This window comes from Canis lupus, chromosome 3 (genome assembly GCF_011100685.1).
Source record: "Canis lupus familiaris isolate Mischka breed German Shepherd chromosome 3, alternate assembly UU_Cfam_GSD_1.0, whole genome shotgun sequence".
Classification (NCBI taxonomy): Eukaryota; Metazoa; Chordata; class Mammalia; order Carnivora; family Canidae; genus Canis; species Canis lupus.
In genome coordinates, this window is record NC_049224.1 from 60568901 (window position 1) to 60585203 (window position 16303).

The following is a 16303-nucleotide window of genomic DNA, read 5'->3' on the forward strand; positions in this document are numbered from 1 at the left end:
GACCTTGCAAATGTCCCTGCGGTGCATGACGGTGATGCCCTCCTTTTGTCTCCCCCGCCCAGGCCAGCTGCGTGCCGTCCAGTGTCTCTGTCACTTCTATAGCACCGTCATGCCCAGCGAGGCCCAGTGCGTCGTCTACCACGAGTTCCAGCTCTCGCTGGCCCGCAGGGTGGCCGACAAGGTGCTGGAGGGTCAGCTCCTGGAGACCATCAGCCAGCTCTACCTGTCCCTGGGCACCGAGCGGTGAGGATGCCGGCCTTGATCCTGGGGCAGCCTCTCTGCAGGGACAGTTTCATTCCTAGTGTCAGACAGGCTCTGAGCCTGCAGGCCTGGGGAGCATCCCGACCTGTACTTGGGGCATGTGGGTCCCAGGACAGCTGTCCTCTGCCCACACACCTCACAGCCTTCCAGCGGAGGCAGAGTGTGCATTTCTGGGTCACTCTTCAGTTCATGGTAACTTTTGGAAACTGACCTCTGCGTTCCTCGAGTCTCCTTCAGCCAGCCCAGCTCTGGGCCCAGCAGCATGTCCCTGACTGTCCCCTCAGATGTAAGGACTAGAGGATTCTTGTCCATAGAGTGATAGCTGGCTGTCCCACCTGCTTCCCGTGGGCAGAGTTTCGGGGTCGCCTGTCCTATGTAATGCCTACCCTGTGCATCCCAATCAGGTTGGTAAGGAACAGCCTGGGAAGATCACTGAGGACACCCTCTCCAGCGGGAGACTCTCTGAGAGGCAGGGAGGGAGCCACAGGCCAGCCTCAGCCTCCCCTCCACACTCCAGGGCCTCAGTTTCACCGCAGGACTAATGGACAGTGACCTTGACAAATGCTTCTCAAAGTGGGGTCCCCAGAGCTGCAGCATCCACATCACCTGGGAGCCTACTGGGAAGGCACATTCCCGGGTCCCACCCCAGACCTGCCAAGTCCCAAACTCTGGGAGCACGGCCCTACAACCCGAGTTTGAGAACCCCTGACGCAGGTTATCTCTACATTTCTGCCCAGTGCAGATGCTCCCTGCTGCGGCCAGAGGTCACATGTCCGTGTCTGGGGAGGCGGGGTAGAGACAGAGGGGCCTGCTCCCCCTCTCCGCTCCCTCCCAAGAGCCTCCTTGACTTTTTCCAGCTGAGCAGACGTAACCAGACGGGCACTGGGAAGAGCCCAGTCTGCCCCTACGCGGGCAGCTGGCCTGGGAGCACCTGCTCTGACCAGCTGGCTCTAATTCCAGGGCCTACAGGTCCGCGCTGGACTACACCAAGCGCAGTCTGGGGATATTCATCGACCTCCAGAAGAAGGATAAGGAGGCACATGCCTGGCTGCAGGCAGGGAAAATCTACTACATCCTGCAGCAGAACGAGCTGGTGGATCTGTACATACAGGTGCAAGGGCGTGGAGCGCGTGCACCACACTCGCTGCCCCGCTCACTCTCTCCTTCGTCCCCAGAGCACGGCGGGCACCTGCTACGTGCTGGCTGCCTACGCCACCCCCACCCCTGGACTCCCACTTCCAGCATCTTACACAATGACCCGAGCAAGCCCCCGGGGGCCAGAGGCGGGTGCCCCTCACTGCGCCCACCTGGGCTGGTACACAGCAAGTGCTCAGTAAACATGCAAATGATGCGTTCGCTCTATTAACACACGGGAGAACTTGCTTCCGCGGCATGTGGCGTGTCTCCTTAAAAATGCATTAATCACAAGCTCCATTTCCAGTTGCATTCCCAAACATGACGTGATTTGAAGTAAATTGAGAAGCTCATGAGGGTTATGTTTTCATTTTTGAGTACCTGCTGTGTACTTCCCTGGGCCGGGGGCTGAGGATCCCGGTTCGGGAGCTTATGGCTGAGAAGGGGAGCAGACACGTCAGTAAACAGTTTTCCCACGGGGCTGCCTTGGGGCTGTAGGCAGGGACATGGTGGAGGAAGGAGCCAGGAGGGTGAGCTCCAGTTGGTCCGGGGAGGCTGGATTGAGCAGCAGGCGGGTGGGGCCCACCTTCAAGGAGGGCTCTGGACAGTAGGATTCTCAGGGGCAGAGGCCAGATGTGCATGTGTGGCCGGTTCTGGATTGCCCGTGGGGGCTGGTCTACTCTTGTCCATTCATTTGCTGTTCGTTGAGCACCTAGTATGCACCAGGCACCTTGCTGGGCTCTGGATATGGCAGAGAAGAAACAGCCTTAGCCACCTGGTGGGAGGGACAGGCAGGTGTGTGCTTTCAGGTGTTGCCAGGGGCCACGGAGGAAGATAGTAGAGGGGAAGCCAGATAGTAGAGCCCCGCCAGGGTCTGGGACTGGTTGCAGGGATTCAGGGGCCCCCACCTCTGAGCTACGTCCCAAACTCCTCACCAGCCCACACTTGCCAGCTCCCAGGGCCCTGGCCAGACAGAGTTCCCCATGGCACATAGCAGGAACCGCCGTCCCCCCTGAAGGACGAAGGTGTGGGCGAGGGGAAAGGCAGCCGCACTCCTGTTGCACATCCTCAGGGCCGCCTCGAGGGTCTAGGGGCAGCTGGGGATGCTGAGAGTCTCCGCCGGAGCGCTGTGGGCCTCATGAGAGTTTCTGCGGGCCCACAGGTGGCACAGAATGCAGCCCTATACACGGGGGACCCCAACCTGGGACTGGAGCTGTTCGAGGCGGCCGGGGACATCTTCTTCAACGGGACCTGGGAGCGAGAGAAAGCTGTGTCCTTCTACCGGGTGAGCTGGCTGATGAGGGCGGGCCTGCTGCCTAGAGGGAGGGCCGCCCCATGCACTCACTTGCTTCATTCCTGGGTGGCTTCACCCAGGATGATCCTGACCCCCAGCCCCAACCTGGGAGGGACCATTGGAGGGATAGAGGCCACTCTGGGCTTACAGGACCTCAAACTCCTGGGAGGCCAGTCCTACTCCATCTGGCAGATAGGAAACTGAGGCCCAGAGACGCATAGGGGCACAGCACAGGATACACAGCCCGACCATGGGGGGACCAGCACCAGGGCCAGGACTGCATGCATCTCCAAGTAGAGCAGCTGCTCCCTGCCCGGCCAGCCCACAGCCTGCAGCCCAGCCCTGGGGACAGAGAAACACCCACTTTTAGAGCAGGAGGGTGTTGGGTCCTACTTGTCAGGCTCTCATCAGCCGGGGGTTGGGGACACTGGTCTGAGGTTACTGAGATGGGCTGCAGGTCATACCCCAGCTTGCTCATGGCCCAGCGGCCCTGTGGGTGTCAGAGCCTCTCCAAGCTGACTTTCCTCCTGGGGGACAGAGCTGAACAGAGACGCCACGGGATAACGGGGTACATTTGGGGCTTTGAGGGATACCAGGCCTGACCTGCCTGCTTGTGTGGCAGGATCGGGCACTGCCCCTGGCTGTGACCACAGGGAACCAAGAGGCAGAGCTGCGGCTGTGCAACAAACTGGTGGCGCTGCTGGCTGAACTGGAGTCGCCCCAAGAGGGCCTGGAGTTTGCCCACATGGCCCTGGCGCTCAGCATCACCCTGGGTGAGCCCTGCACCCCGGCCCCCCAGGGCCTCCACCTCTGACACCTGCAGGGTCGGCGCAGAAGACAAAAGACAGGGGGGGCCCAGGGCACCTGCGGGGCTGCAGGTCACCCTCTCCTCTGCAGGTCCCAAATCTGCCCCTGGATGGTGCGGGGCCTGTCGGAAGTGTCCCACTCACTGGGTGGCTGGGCTCTCCTCATCAGTTCTGTGGCTTCCTCTGCCTCTTTCCCTGCTGACCACGAGGGCCAGCCAGTGTGCCCTGTGTTCTAGACACCTCAGGCTTCTCTCTGGCCCTTGCACACAGGCCGAGCTGGGTCAGTCATGCTGTTCCATATGCCGCCCCTTCCCGGTGTCTGTCCCCGCACTCAGCCAGCCCCACTGTTCTGTCTGGCGATGTCCCAGTCCCCTCAGTGCCTGACACCCCCTTCCCCCAGAGAGAGGCACACAGTGTGCAGCAGGGTTTGTGTGCACAGCCCATGGAGGTGGGCTGGAAATTGGAGGGAGCTGGTGACTCCCCGGGGGCGGCGGAGGAGCTGCAAATATAGCAGGAAGGATCCCTCTCCTGTGGGGAGGCTGCCCAGAGTCCTGGCACATGCCGTGCACAGCCGGCCTGACTCTGGGACCTCCCGCTGCCCCCTCCGGGGCCATGTGCAGGCACAGAGCTGGAACGTCCACCTCCCTCGGTGGACAGGGAGCAGACAATATTAGGCCCACTGTGCAGGTGGGGAGACTGAGTCCTGGGACCGGCTGGAGCTTTGGAGACGGTGTCGGCGTGGGGGTCCAGGGCTGGCCTGTGCCCCCACCACCCCCACAGCCGTATCCTCACGCGTGCCCCCATCCCTGTGCCTCCAGGGGACCGGCTGAACGAGCGCGTGGCCTACCACCGGCTGGCCGCCCTGCACCACCGTCTGGGCCACGGCGAGCTGGCCGAGCACTTCTACCTCAAGGCTCTGTCGCTTTGCAACTCGCCCCTGCAGTTCGATGAGGAGACCCTGTACTATGTGAAGGTGTACCTGGTGCTCGGTGACATCATCTTCTATGACCTGAAGGTGAGTGCGGGCGGGGGAGGCAGGGCTCAGGGCACGTGGTGGGTGGGGGAGCCGGCCCCGCTTGGAGTGGGATCGCAGATCCAGGCCTGGCCCCGGCCCTCCTGCCGCATGGTCTCGGCCTCCACCCGGAGCTCCAGGCCAGGCCGTGAGGAGCAGGCCAGGTCAGTGGACGTGGTCCGAGTCCCACACAGGCCGGGCCCTGCCCTCGAGAGCTCCACGTCCAGGGAACAGGCTGACATGTGAACAGATGTTGGCCACCACTGGGTAAAAACAAACAAAAAAGTGTGTAGTCAGGGCAGCCTCCTGGAGGAGGTAACTGCAAAGCTGAGTCTTTTTTTTTTTTTTTTTAAGATTTTATTTGTTTATTCATGACAGGCATAGAGAGAGAGAGAGAGAGAGAGAGAGAGAGGCAGAGACACAGGCAGAGGGAGAAGCAGGCTCCATGCAGGGAGCCCGATGTGGGACTTGACCCTGGGGCTCCAGGATCACGCCCTGGGCCGAAGGCAGACGCTTAACCACTGAGCCACCCAAGCATTCCTGAGTCTTAACAGTCAAGCGGACGTTCGCCACCAAAAGAGTGGGGGGGATGAGGTCATTCTCCGGGGTGTGGGGGAGGAGTCACCACTGCCCCCAGATACCACGTTGTAAGGTGCTACCCAAGTCCTGGCACCTCCTCCAGGAAGCCTGCCACTGTGGGCAGAGGGATTCTTTCCTGGAATCCTGAGTCACAGAGGGAAACGGGCTAGGGATGGGTTGTGGCCTACCCCGGGGTTTGTAGCAAGGACACCCCTGCAGGCAGCCTGGCTAGATCCTGCCCTGCTGGAGCTGGGGGAGCTGGAGCTGGGGCTCTACCCGTCTGCCAGCCCCGCAGTGGACACAGACCAGAGCCTGGAGACATCTGCATGCTGCCCTACGTGCAGGTGCCCCCATCGCCCCACCCTGGGTATGGTAGCACCGCACTGCAGTGTCTGTGCTCCGTGTTGGCTGACGTCTCCACCCCCCCCCCCCCCTCCCATGGCACCCAGGGCCTGGGGCAGCGCTGGAAGCCCCCCACCCAGTTAGCAGCCACCAACTCCCTGCCCGGGGCAGCCTTGGCTGTGCACTGGTGACACCTGGTGGTCAGAGGTGGTCACTGCGGCCTCCTGCTATGTCAGCCCCACCGTTCTTTGGGGAGCCTGTGGGCAGTGGTGGGTACTGCAACTTAGCCTCACTGTGTTCCAGTCTGTGTGATCCAGGCTCTGTGTGATCCAGGCTCTGTGTGATCCAGGATCTGTGTGATCCAGGATCTGTGTGGTCTAGGCTCTGTGATCCAGACCCTACGACATCCACACTGTGTGATCCAGGCTCTATGACATCCAGACTGTGTGATGGAGGCTCTGTGTGATCCAGGCTCTGTGATCCAGCTTCTGTGTGATCTAGGCTCTGTGATTCAGGCTCTATGACATCCAGGCTGTGTGATCTAGGCTCTGCGTGATCCAGGCTCTGTGTGGTTGGCTCTTCTCATGCTTTACTGTTCTAGAGGAGTGGTGCCCCCACAGGACAAGGCAGAGACAGAGGCCGGCATGGTCAGCTAGTCAGGGTAGGACTAGGAGCAGCATGGTGGAGCTCCAGTGCCAGGGACCCTGGGACCCACCACCCTCTGACCCAGTGAGCCTGCATGCTTCATGTGTGCCTGCTGTCCCAGGCTAGGCTCTGGGCTGGGCCTCCCCCGTGTAGGCGTGCAGAGCCTGGCAGTGGGGCAGGGCTGTGGCCAACCTCACCTGAGCTCTGTCATCTGTGGCGTGTGTCCCTGACCCCTGGGCCACTGAGGAACACAGCCGCACAGAGGTTATAACCCCAGAGTCTATGTGATTGGTTACTAAGCAGCTCTGCATAAGAAGGGGAAACTGAGGCTGGAAGGTGAACAAATGTGCTCAAGACAGGAGTCAGGGAGCTGGGCTCAGAGGTACTCAACCTGACACCAGGCCCTGGGGATGGGAACTTATCTCTCCATGGTCTCACGGGGCAGGAAGGCAAGGTCCCTGGGCTTGGGAGGCTGGGGTCCAGTGGCTTCCCAGCTGTGCCGTGGCTGCCATCAGCTCCACGTCTATCATCAGGGGTTACAGCCAACTTCATACCCTGCAGCACAGCCCAGGAGAGACGGAGGCTCCTCTGTGCGCCCCCTGCATGGACAGGCATGGGGGCCGTGGGCATCTCTGCCACTGTACAGCACCCCCTGTTACCTGCACATGGGGGCATCAGGGCTGAATGAGCATGACTTGAATAGGACAGATTTGGGTGTGAATCCTGCATGTGCCCCCACTAGCTGCTGCAGGCACATGTGCACACACACGTACATGGATACACACCACTTCCCTACCACCCACAGTGGCCAGTTCCCTAGTTGGGATGTCCCCTCCTCCAGGAAGCCCTCCCATCCTATACCAGGCTGACTCAGGTGCCACCTGGGGCTCCCGCAGGCTGCTGCTCACCCCTGTGGTCAATGTGGTCCTGGAATGGGCCGTGGCTCCCGCCTCACACTGGGCCCAGTGCCTGGAGGGGCTCAGAGCAGCTCTGAGTCCCTGCTGTTCTGTTCTCCTGAGCCTGCGCTCTGTGCAAGGGCAGTGAGGAGCCAGGGCTGCCGACGGTGTCCTGGGAGCCGTCCCAGGCAGCGGAGGGAAGGGCCGGGTCTGGGTTTTAGAGTGGTCTCTCGGGAGGGGCTGGGGCGGACACGACGGGGAGGCCGGGCAGGGCAGCAGCCTCCGGAGAGACAGGCTCGCGAGCCCCCACCTGCACCCAGGGCCGCGTTAGGGTCAAATCTGGCTGAGCCACCGTCTCTCCCCCAGGACCCCTTCGACGCGGCCGGGTACTACCAGCTGGCGCTGGCGGCGGCCGTGGACCTGGGCAGCAAGAAAGCCCAGATGAAGATCTACACACGCCTGGCCACCATCTACCACAACTTCCTCCTGGACCGCGAGAAGTCCCTCTTCTTCTACCAGAAAGCCCGGACCTTCGCCACGGAGCTTAACATCCGCAAGGTCAACCTGGTCCCCGAGCGGTGCTGGGGGCGGGCGCCCTGGCTGGCCCCCAGCCCCCCGCCCTGAAGACCCCGGCCCACGGAAGTGGAGTCCCCACCTCTCCTGGGGTCTCTGCGGGGCTTGTTTCCTGGGAGACGGGGGTCAGACGGCAACCGATGATTTTGTGGTGACCTGCCGCAGCCTGCAAGACCCCTCCCCTGGTCTGCCTCTGGGGGAGTGTCAGGGACCAGGCCCCATCACTGGGGACCCCCCTGGTCTGCATCCCGTCCTCAGCTGTGAGCTGGAAGGACAGACCCGGGCCAGGTCCCTCTGCCAGCCTCGCACACCCCAGTTCCTGGTGTCAAAACGTAAGACGGCTACAGGCTTTCCTGGGCATCTTCTCCCCCACCCATCCCCTCACAGTGTGTCTGGCTCTAGCTCTGCCTTCAGCCCTCAGACTGACCTCCAGAGCCAGCCCAGTTGGGATTGTTATTGTCTCCATTTCCAGTTGAGGAGATGGAGGCACAGAGAGGTTAGGTGCCTGGCCCACCGTCACACAGCAGGTAGGTGGGGCAGGGTGTATACCACCTGCCCGCCTGCCTCAAGGGATGTGTCTGCATTAGAACCTAAGGGCAGGTCCTGGAAGAGGGTGTCAGCGCCTCGCTGTCTCTCCACCCCTTATCTGTGTCCCAAAGGCAACAGAGACGGGGCAAGGGAAGGTGGCCCCAGCGCTCTCCGACCTGAGCATCCTCTGGCCCAGCCTGGCCCGTCACCTGCAGCCCCGCTGGCCTTGCATGGTCTGCTGCTGAGCTTGTCTAAAGGCCCATCTGCACCGCCAAGCACCAGGGAGCCTCGATTTACAGGCAGGGAAATAGTCTCAGAGAGGCCGTGGGTCTCCCGGGTCGATCTCCCCCACACGGCATCATGTCACTCTCCTCTTTTTAATTTATTTTGTTAAGTAAGGTGAAATTTACATAAAATTAACCATTTAACATGGACAGTTCAATGGCATTTTGTGTATTTACAGTGACAAACATGTTTTCATTGCCCCATGGAAACCTGTCCCTAGAAAAGTCACTTCTCCTTCCCCCTCCTTCAAGAGCCTCCTTGAGCAAGAGGGGAAGCTGAGGCCGGCAGAGGGACTGGATGGTGGGCCAGAACTCTGGGTCTGGACCTGAGCCCGGGAGAGGTTGCAGGCCCCGGGGGCCCCCGGGAAGGGGGCAAGGGATTGGGGTCGGCGGAGCCCCGGGGCCCTGCCCGCTCAGAGGTGGCCTGCAGGTCTCCCCCAGGCCTCTCCCGCCAGGGAGCAGCAGAGAGCCTTCCAGAAGCTGGCGCAGAGAGGCTGCCGAACCTCCCAAACTTGACCCCAAAATGCCTTCTAGAGGCGGGAGGGAGGGCGTGGAAAGCAGGAGGCGGCCTCGCTGTAATTGAAAACAGGACGACCTGATGACCTGCTGGTGCAGCAGGCAGTGGCCGGCACAGTAACCCCAGGACAGATCTCGGGTCACTGACTGCTGGGCGGCGCCCGGGCCTGGGCCTGTAGCCACCCCGCAGCGGACGGGGCCAGAGGGCAGGGTCACTCAGGGGCCCCACCACCTGCCTGGGAATCCGCGCCCCACCCCCTGACCTTCCCAGAGCTGTCGCTCCCACCCCCCGCATCCAGGGTCCCACGCCCCCCACCTGCCGGAACCCTGATACCCCAGGGTAACAGACCTGGTGGTCCCAAGGGGGACTTCGGTCGCATAGCCCCTAGGTTCCCATCCCAGCCCCCCCACTTAGAGGCTGGGGACTTGGGGTGAGTTCATTTCCCTGAGCCCCAGTTTGGCCAAAGCCAAGCTGAGGCTGGTGACCCCAGTACTGGGAGTCGAGGGAGGATTCACAGAGCAGGGTGCTTGGTGCCAGATCCAGGGCTGAGGTCGCCTGTTTGTTCTCGATGATACTTAACACTGTGGGAAGAGCACCAACAACCACAGGCTGAGTCATCTGGTCAAGTCCCGTAGCTTCTTAGACCCTCGGTCACTTCTTTTGTAACCAGAGACAAACCCTACGTCAGGGTCCTGAGAAGGAAGAGTGAAGACGTGCCCGGCACAAAGCGGCTCGTGGAACCGGGCAGCCGGTCCCTTCTTTTCAGCCGAAGCCAGGAGGTGGACAGAGGCCAGGACTCCAGTGTTGCTCTGCCCCTTCAGGGAGCAGGGCCTGGGCAGCAGCCCCCTGACCCATCTGTCGGCAGAGTGAGTGTGGGATGGGCCCGTGGCTGGCACCTGTGCACCAAGTGAGCACCCGGCCCAGAAGCCCTGCTGCCCCCGCTGTAGAAGAAGGCGTCCCCACCCGGTCCTTCGGGGCCCCCGTCCATGCAGGTTCAGCAGGCACCTCCTGCACACAAGCTCCGTGAACTCCCGCAGGTCATGCGAGGACAAATGTTAAGCCAAATCCAGGTTGGCCTCCAGCTTTGGGCGAGGCAACACTGAGTGATGGATAATGATCGTCCCAAGGACGCACAGCGTCTGTCCTCATCCCCACCATGGAGCGACAGCAGCCCCCGTTGCCTCCAAACGAGGGGCGGGCAGGGGCCGTGGAGGGTGGGTGTACCTGGCACCAAGCTGGACTCTCCCAGGCCAGGCGTCTGGGGACACAAGAGCCCATCGCAGGGAGAGCTGGACCCCCGCCCCACCCCACGAGCAGAGGACCTCCCTTGTGAAGGGGAAGGCAGGTCTAGGCGGCCCTGAGGGTCTGCTGGGCCCAGCTCTGTGCCCCTTCGACTCCAGGCTGCATCTCCGTCCTGTGTTTGGGGGAAGTCAGCCTGTGCTTCCCGGCCTCTGGGGCTGGCCCGGCCTGGGCAGGGGGCTGCCGGCCACCAGCTTCACGACTGGGGGACCCTGTCTGTGCACGGCAGGGCTCTGCCTCCCTCTGATCCCATGTGACCTGGAGCACCCCGCGAAGGCCCCCTTCATGTGCCAGGGGGCCTCGCCCCTGTGAGAGCTTGGTTTCCGGCTGTGTGGAGGGCGTAAGGAGATGTCCTGACTGAGCTGTTAGATTAGCAGCAGCACATGAAGCTAGCATTTTAACAAACCGGAGTTTACTAAGGTCACCAGGTTGATGAGAAAAAGGGAAAGAAGGCAAAGACACCTGTGCACCTGCCGCCCTGGCCATGCTCTCCAAGCTCCACTAGTCCACATGTGAGGCCTTGGGGTATGGCTCCTGGTCCTGCACCAGGAGGCCAGGAAGGAGCAGGGAGGGAAGCCCAGGATCTCAGCCACCCCCCAGCTGGCGTGGGACCCAGACAGTCTGGGCTTTACCGTCTTCCGTCCCCAAGCAGAGGGCAAGCTCTGGACTGGGCCTGCATCCTTGGGCTCGGGGAGCTCTACAGAGCCTCGTTCCCTCCCCAGGGCAGCCGTCTGTAACTGCAAGCACGACCCTTATCCGCCCATGCTGTGCTCACCAGGCCAGCCCTCACCTCCAGCCAGAACCAAAAACATTTCACAACCTCTGTGGCTTTGGGCGGCGTTCGCACGGCATCCCAGGAAGAGGGAACGTAGGACTAGGGGTGTGACCGAGAAACGGGGCGTCCCCCAGACACACAGGGTGGGCTCTGCGTCTGTGACGGCTCTGCTGAGGCTGTCTGCAGGGTGGGGGGACCCCTCTGGGGACCTATTAATGTGGGGAGGTGGTGAGGCTAGGGGAAGGGTAGGGCTGGGTTTTCAGGGAAGTTCAGGGAGGGCGACGCAGCTGTGTCGGGCTCCGGAGCAGGCCCCACCCCGGGGGAGGGCAGGGGTGGCAAATCCCTCACCGGGACTGGACAGGTTGGCAGCAGGCACCTGCCCTCCCATCCCCGTGGGGCAGCTCCTGTGTGCAGCACGCTCTGCAGTGGCTCCTACCCAGGCTCACGGCCCGCGGGCCAGCAGGGAGGACCCCATGGAGTGTGGTCACGCCTGGTTCAGCCCAGGCTTCTCTATCTAGCACCACAGACACACCCATCCCCAACTGGGCCTGGATCCTGGGGCCGAGTGCAAGGTTGGGTGGGCCCTGACTGAAGGGACATCTGCTTTCTGGGGAACGCCCCAGAGGGCCCTGCCTGGGGACAGGGTCATCTCTCACCTCTGCCAGTCGTGGGGGACAGCAATCGCTGGGCAGGAAGTGACCTGCTGGGAGCTCAGCTGCTCACCTTGCTGCACCCTGACCTCAGCCAACACTGTAGGGCAGACCCAAAGACCACCCCAGGGCTCACTCCGTAGATGCAGGGAGGCATTCCGTGTCCTCCCATCCCCACGTGGGATAGATACTCTCAGCAAGTGGGGAACAGGCCTGCCTCAGCAGACAAGGGCTTTCTGCCCACCGTGGAGTCTAAGCAGGTTCCGTGTGAGCTGAGGAGGGGGCCAGGTGGCACCCCCCACTTCTAGTCCACATGATACTGAAGGTCCCAGAAAACCAGCAAACCAAGGACAAGAAATAGGTTCACAAGGGTTGATAAAGAAAAAACAAGTGGACACCATCCACAGATGGTACAATCACTTGCACGGAAAACCTGCATCTCCGACAGCCTCTGGGATGAACAAGAAGGTTTCCCAGCGAACAAAGGCAGCTCCGCTCCTACAGACCCACAGCTCTGAGTTGGGAAATGCAGTTTGTATTTTTAAAGATTTTATTTATTTATTCATGAGAGACACACAGAAAGAGAGGCAGAGACACAGGCAGAGGGAGAAGCAGGTTCCTTGCGGGGAGCCTGATGTGGGACTTGATCCCGAAATCCCGGGATCACACCCTGAACCAAATGCAGATGCTCAACCGCTGAGCAGCCCAGGTGTCCCGGGAAATACAGTTTTAAAAACTACACTGTTCAGGGTATCAAGAATGTATACAAATATCTGGGAATAAGACTAACCAAATATTTACTGCGTGCATGAGTGGGGAATGGCAACATGGTAAAGATGTCGGTAGCTATGCAGCAATTGCAAAAAAAAAAAAAAGAAGAAGAAAAAAAGAAAGAAAGAAAGAAAGAAAGAAAGAAAGAAAGAAAGAAAGAAAGAAAGAAAGAAAGAAAGAAAAGAAAGAAAGAAAAAGAAAGAAAGAAAGAAAGAAAGAAAGAAAGAAAGAAAGAAAGAAAGAAAGAAAGAAAGAAAGAAAGAAAAACCCATGTAAAACTTTGCAAAGAGAGAGGCTCTAGAATTTGTACCAAAGAACCAAAGGTCAGGGTTAGCTGACCACAGAACTCCTAAAGAGGACAGAGTTGCGGAGGGGGCACGTCCCCCATTGGATCTGATGGTTTATTCTAAAATTACTTCCTGAATATAGGGCACTATCCTACATTCCTTCTTGAATGTAGGACGGGTAAATAAATGAATATGAAAAGACAGACCACCTAGAATTGAGCTAGCAGACGTGTGGACAAGGCACACAGCACGTCGACCTGCAGCCAGGCCCCTCGCGGCCACTGTGGGCACCCCGGCCGGTCCACGTGTGAGGTGGTCACCACGCCACCGGGCTCCTCAAACCCCCGAGCCCTGTCAGATTAAATCCCAAAGATGTGGAAAGCAGAAGAGGTGTGACCTCCTCAAAAATAAGGAGCATCTTTTCATGTGGTCGAGTGGGGAAGAATGTCTCCCACGCGGCGAGCAGCACCAGAGAGAAAGGACGACGGATGTGAAAGCAGCACAGCGTGAGCTTGACCGCATTTGGGTCATAAACCATCACCCACAAAAGGCACCACTTGGACGCGACGGAAGGACGAGCCATGGGCTCGGAGGAGACACCTGCGTATTCCAGTGGCGTCACTGTGTGTGTGTGTGTGTGTTTCCTGCGTGTAATACACACAGTACGTACATGCATGTGCATAGGATATAACCGCACGCCCGCACGTGCACAGAGTTGGTGAATTATTTAAAATAAAGGGGCAAACATGGCAGCAGACAAGTTATGGAAGCGGAAAGCAAAACGGCCAAAGGTCCCACCCTGGCGAGATGGCAGGCCATCCCTGTGCACCGGGGGCACCAGCGGGGACACGGACACGGGAGCTCCGTGCTGTGAGGCAGGACGGGCACCTCCCCGGAGAGCAATCATCTGGCGCCTTGTGGTGTGAGCTAGAAAGCCCAGAAGTGGAGTCCACCTGCTGCCCGACGTGCACAGGCGTCAGTGCACAGCGGGCCCCGCACGTGAGCCCCAGGAGACGTGCAGGATCGCACTGAAGCACCCGTGGTGACGGCAGCTGTGCCAGGAGGGGAACGGGCACATTTCTTCCCTGGAGAGAGGGCGTCCCCTCCCCCCGTGCGTGGCTCTGGCTGGTGGATATTAGTGCCCGGGACACAGGGGAGGCCTAGAAAGCCTGGCCACGTGGGAATGGGCTGCCTACCATGTGTGGGGAGGGAGCCCTGAGCCTCCGCCAGAGCCAGCTGCGCCTTCTGGAGAACACGAGGCCTCCAGGAGGAGATGTGAGGTGCCCCTGATGGCTGCCATCCACATGAGTGCAGCCATCCTAGGTCATGAGGTCACACGGTCGCTCAGACACTAGCCACCAGCCAGGTGCCTGCACACAGACGGCTTAGTGGCCACCGGCCAGACTGGCCCAGACACTGGTGAGTTTCATAAAATGGCTGTTGCGGGGATGCCTGGGTGGCTCAAAGGTTGAGCGTCTGCTTTGGGCTCAGGGCGTGATCCTAGAGACCTGAGATCGAGTCCCACATCAGGTTCCCTGCAGGGAGCCTGTTTCTCCCTCTGCCTGTGTCTCTGCCTCTCTCTCTGTGTCTCTCATGAATAAATAAAGAAAATCTTTTTAAAAAGACAATAAATAAAATAAAATAAAATAAAATAAAATAAAATAAAATAAAATAAAATAAAATGACTGTTGCTTAGCCTCCCTAAGTATTAGCGTGGTTTGCTTGCAGCAGGAGCTGACAGATAGGAAACCCTGACAATCTCCTCCAGGGCCAATGGCAGGAACAAATGCATCGTGTCCATTAGGGAAATGCCATCCAACTGCAACAGTGGATGAAACGTCACAGGGGAATCCAGCAAACATCAGTTAGATGCAAACAGCAAGCTACACAAGATGGCACACAGTCTGACACGGCTGGTGGGAGGCCTGCTATCTTGAGGCTGATGGCAGCGGTGTGAACCCTCCCAGCCTGGCGAGTCTTGGGCTGCCCCTCCCACCCCGAGGTCCCGAGGTCGGCGCAGGGAGGGGATGCGGTTGTCCAGCTGTCCTGGGCCTGTACCAGCCCCCACGGCACCCCCTTACCCCTTCTCCCCTCTGGCCCCCACACCAATCTGCAGCCCTTGGCTTTGTTTTTAGTTCCAGGAGGGCTGGGCTCACATGGCTCAGAGCAAGGCTGAGAACCGTCTATGGTTATGAACCTCAGTTTAATAGACGGGGCACAGTGCCCCAAGACAGTTCCCTACTAAAAATGGATGTGGTTGTAAAAGAACCTAAAGTTATAAAATAAGTAAGTCACAGGGATGAAACGTATAGCAGAGGGAATACGGTCGACAGTGTGGTAATAACCTTGTCTGGTGGCAGATGGCAACCACTCTGACCGTGGTGAGCATGGAATACTAAGAAAAGGGCATGAGTACTACAGACGTACGAGCGGCCAAATCTGGGCCTCCCACCACAGCACGTGCTGGCGAGGACACAGAGCCACAGGAGCTCCTGCTCACCACACTGGGGACGCGGAATCACCGGTGCAGACGCTCTGGGAGATGGTCTGTCAGTTTCTTACAAACTAAACATTTACCATCTGATCCGGCAATGAAGCTGCTTGGCATCTACCCAAAGGAGCTGAAAACTCGTCCACACAAAACCCTACACACAGATGTTAACAGCAGCTTTGTTCATAATTCCCCAAACTCAGAAGGAACCAAGATGTCCTTAGCTGGTGATGAAGGAATAAGCTGTGTCCATCTAGATGGTGGATTATTCAGCGTTAAACAGAAACAAACTATCAAGGCACAAAAGGGCCTGGAGGAGCCTCAGGTGCACGTCAGAGGAAGAAGCCAGTCAGCAAAGGCTGTGTGCTGTAGGAGTCCCTCTGCAGCACATTCTGGAAAAACAGAGCGACGATGGGTACAGGCAGGAGACCAGTGGGTGCCAGGGGCTGGGGTTGGGGAGGAGGACCCCGGGGGAGCACGAGGGTGTTTAGGGCAGCAAAGCTCCTCTGTGTGATACTACAGGGGTGGACACCTGTCATTCCGCAGTGGTCTAAGCCAACAGCCACACAACACCGACAGGGACCTGGAACTGAGCTGTGAACTCTGGGTGACTGCGTACCCACAAGTTCATCGAGTTTAACAAAGGTACCCTCTGGTGCAGGATGGCGGTGATGGGGGAGGCCGTGCATGACAGCCGAGAACCTAGCCTAGAAAGGAACCTTCTGCACTGGGACCAGCAAACTCCCTTAGGGAACTAGGTCAGGACAGAGAGAAGAATGTCATCTGTCGTGGCTCCGGCCGTAGAGCAGCTGAGGCTGAGGCGATGGGCAGCGGGAGGGTCCCTGCACCCAGGGTGGGGGCGAGCAAGTGTTGAGAGGCCTCTGGGAGGCCCAAGGCATGGGGTCTCCTAGAAGAGGGTGAGAACAGATGGCCCTCGTGACGGGAGACCCTGCCGCCAGCATCTCACATTGGCCGAGTTCAAATCCTAAGGTGGCCACGTTTAAAACCCAAATAACTGAGTTGCTATGAACGGAAAGCACAGGTTTCTGCGATCACTGGAGCTCCAAGTTTCTTGTTGATTGGTCTGAGGCAGGGACCCGGCGTCCGAGTTTTTGAAAGTTCTCAGAGTCATCTGGGGACCTCAATCTTGTGGGGGATC

At 59.4% G+C, this 16303-nt stretch overlaps 1 protein-coding gene across 9 annotated transcripts in view; it reads left to right on the top strand.

The window, feature by feature from the left end:
* SH3TC1 (SH3 domain and tetratricopeptide repeats 1) overlaps positions 1–8506 on the top strand; it is a 48803-nt gene extending 40297 nt beyond the window's left edge. For 8 of the 9 annotated variants that reach the window (XM_038533152.1, XM_038533156.1, XM_038533150.1 and 5 more), the window contains 6 exons: positions 63–243; positions 1222–1372; positions 2558–2680; positions 3312–3462; positions 4314–4510; positions 7336–8506. In XM_038533152.1, coding sequence (XP_038389080.1) covers positions 63–243; positions 1222–1372; positions 2558–2680; positions 3312–3462; positions 4314–4510; positions 7336–7593 — 1061 coding nt within the window. In that variant the 3' untranslated portion in view covers positions 7594–8506. Of the gene's footprint in view, positions 1–62; positions 244–1221; positions 1373–2557; positions 2681–3311; positions 3463–4313; positions 4511–7335 lie in introns of those variants that run through there. The other variant, XM_038533158.1, reaches the window with a different exon arrangement.
* Positions 8507–16303: the final 7797 nt, after the last annotated feature.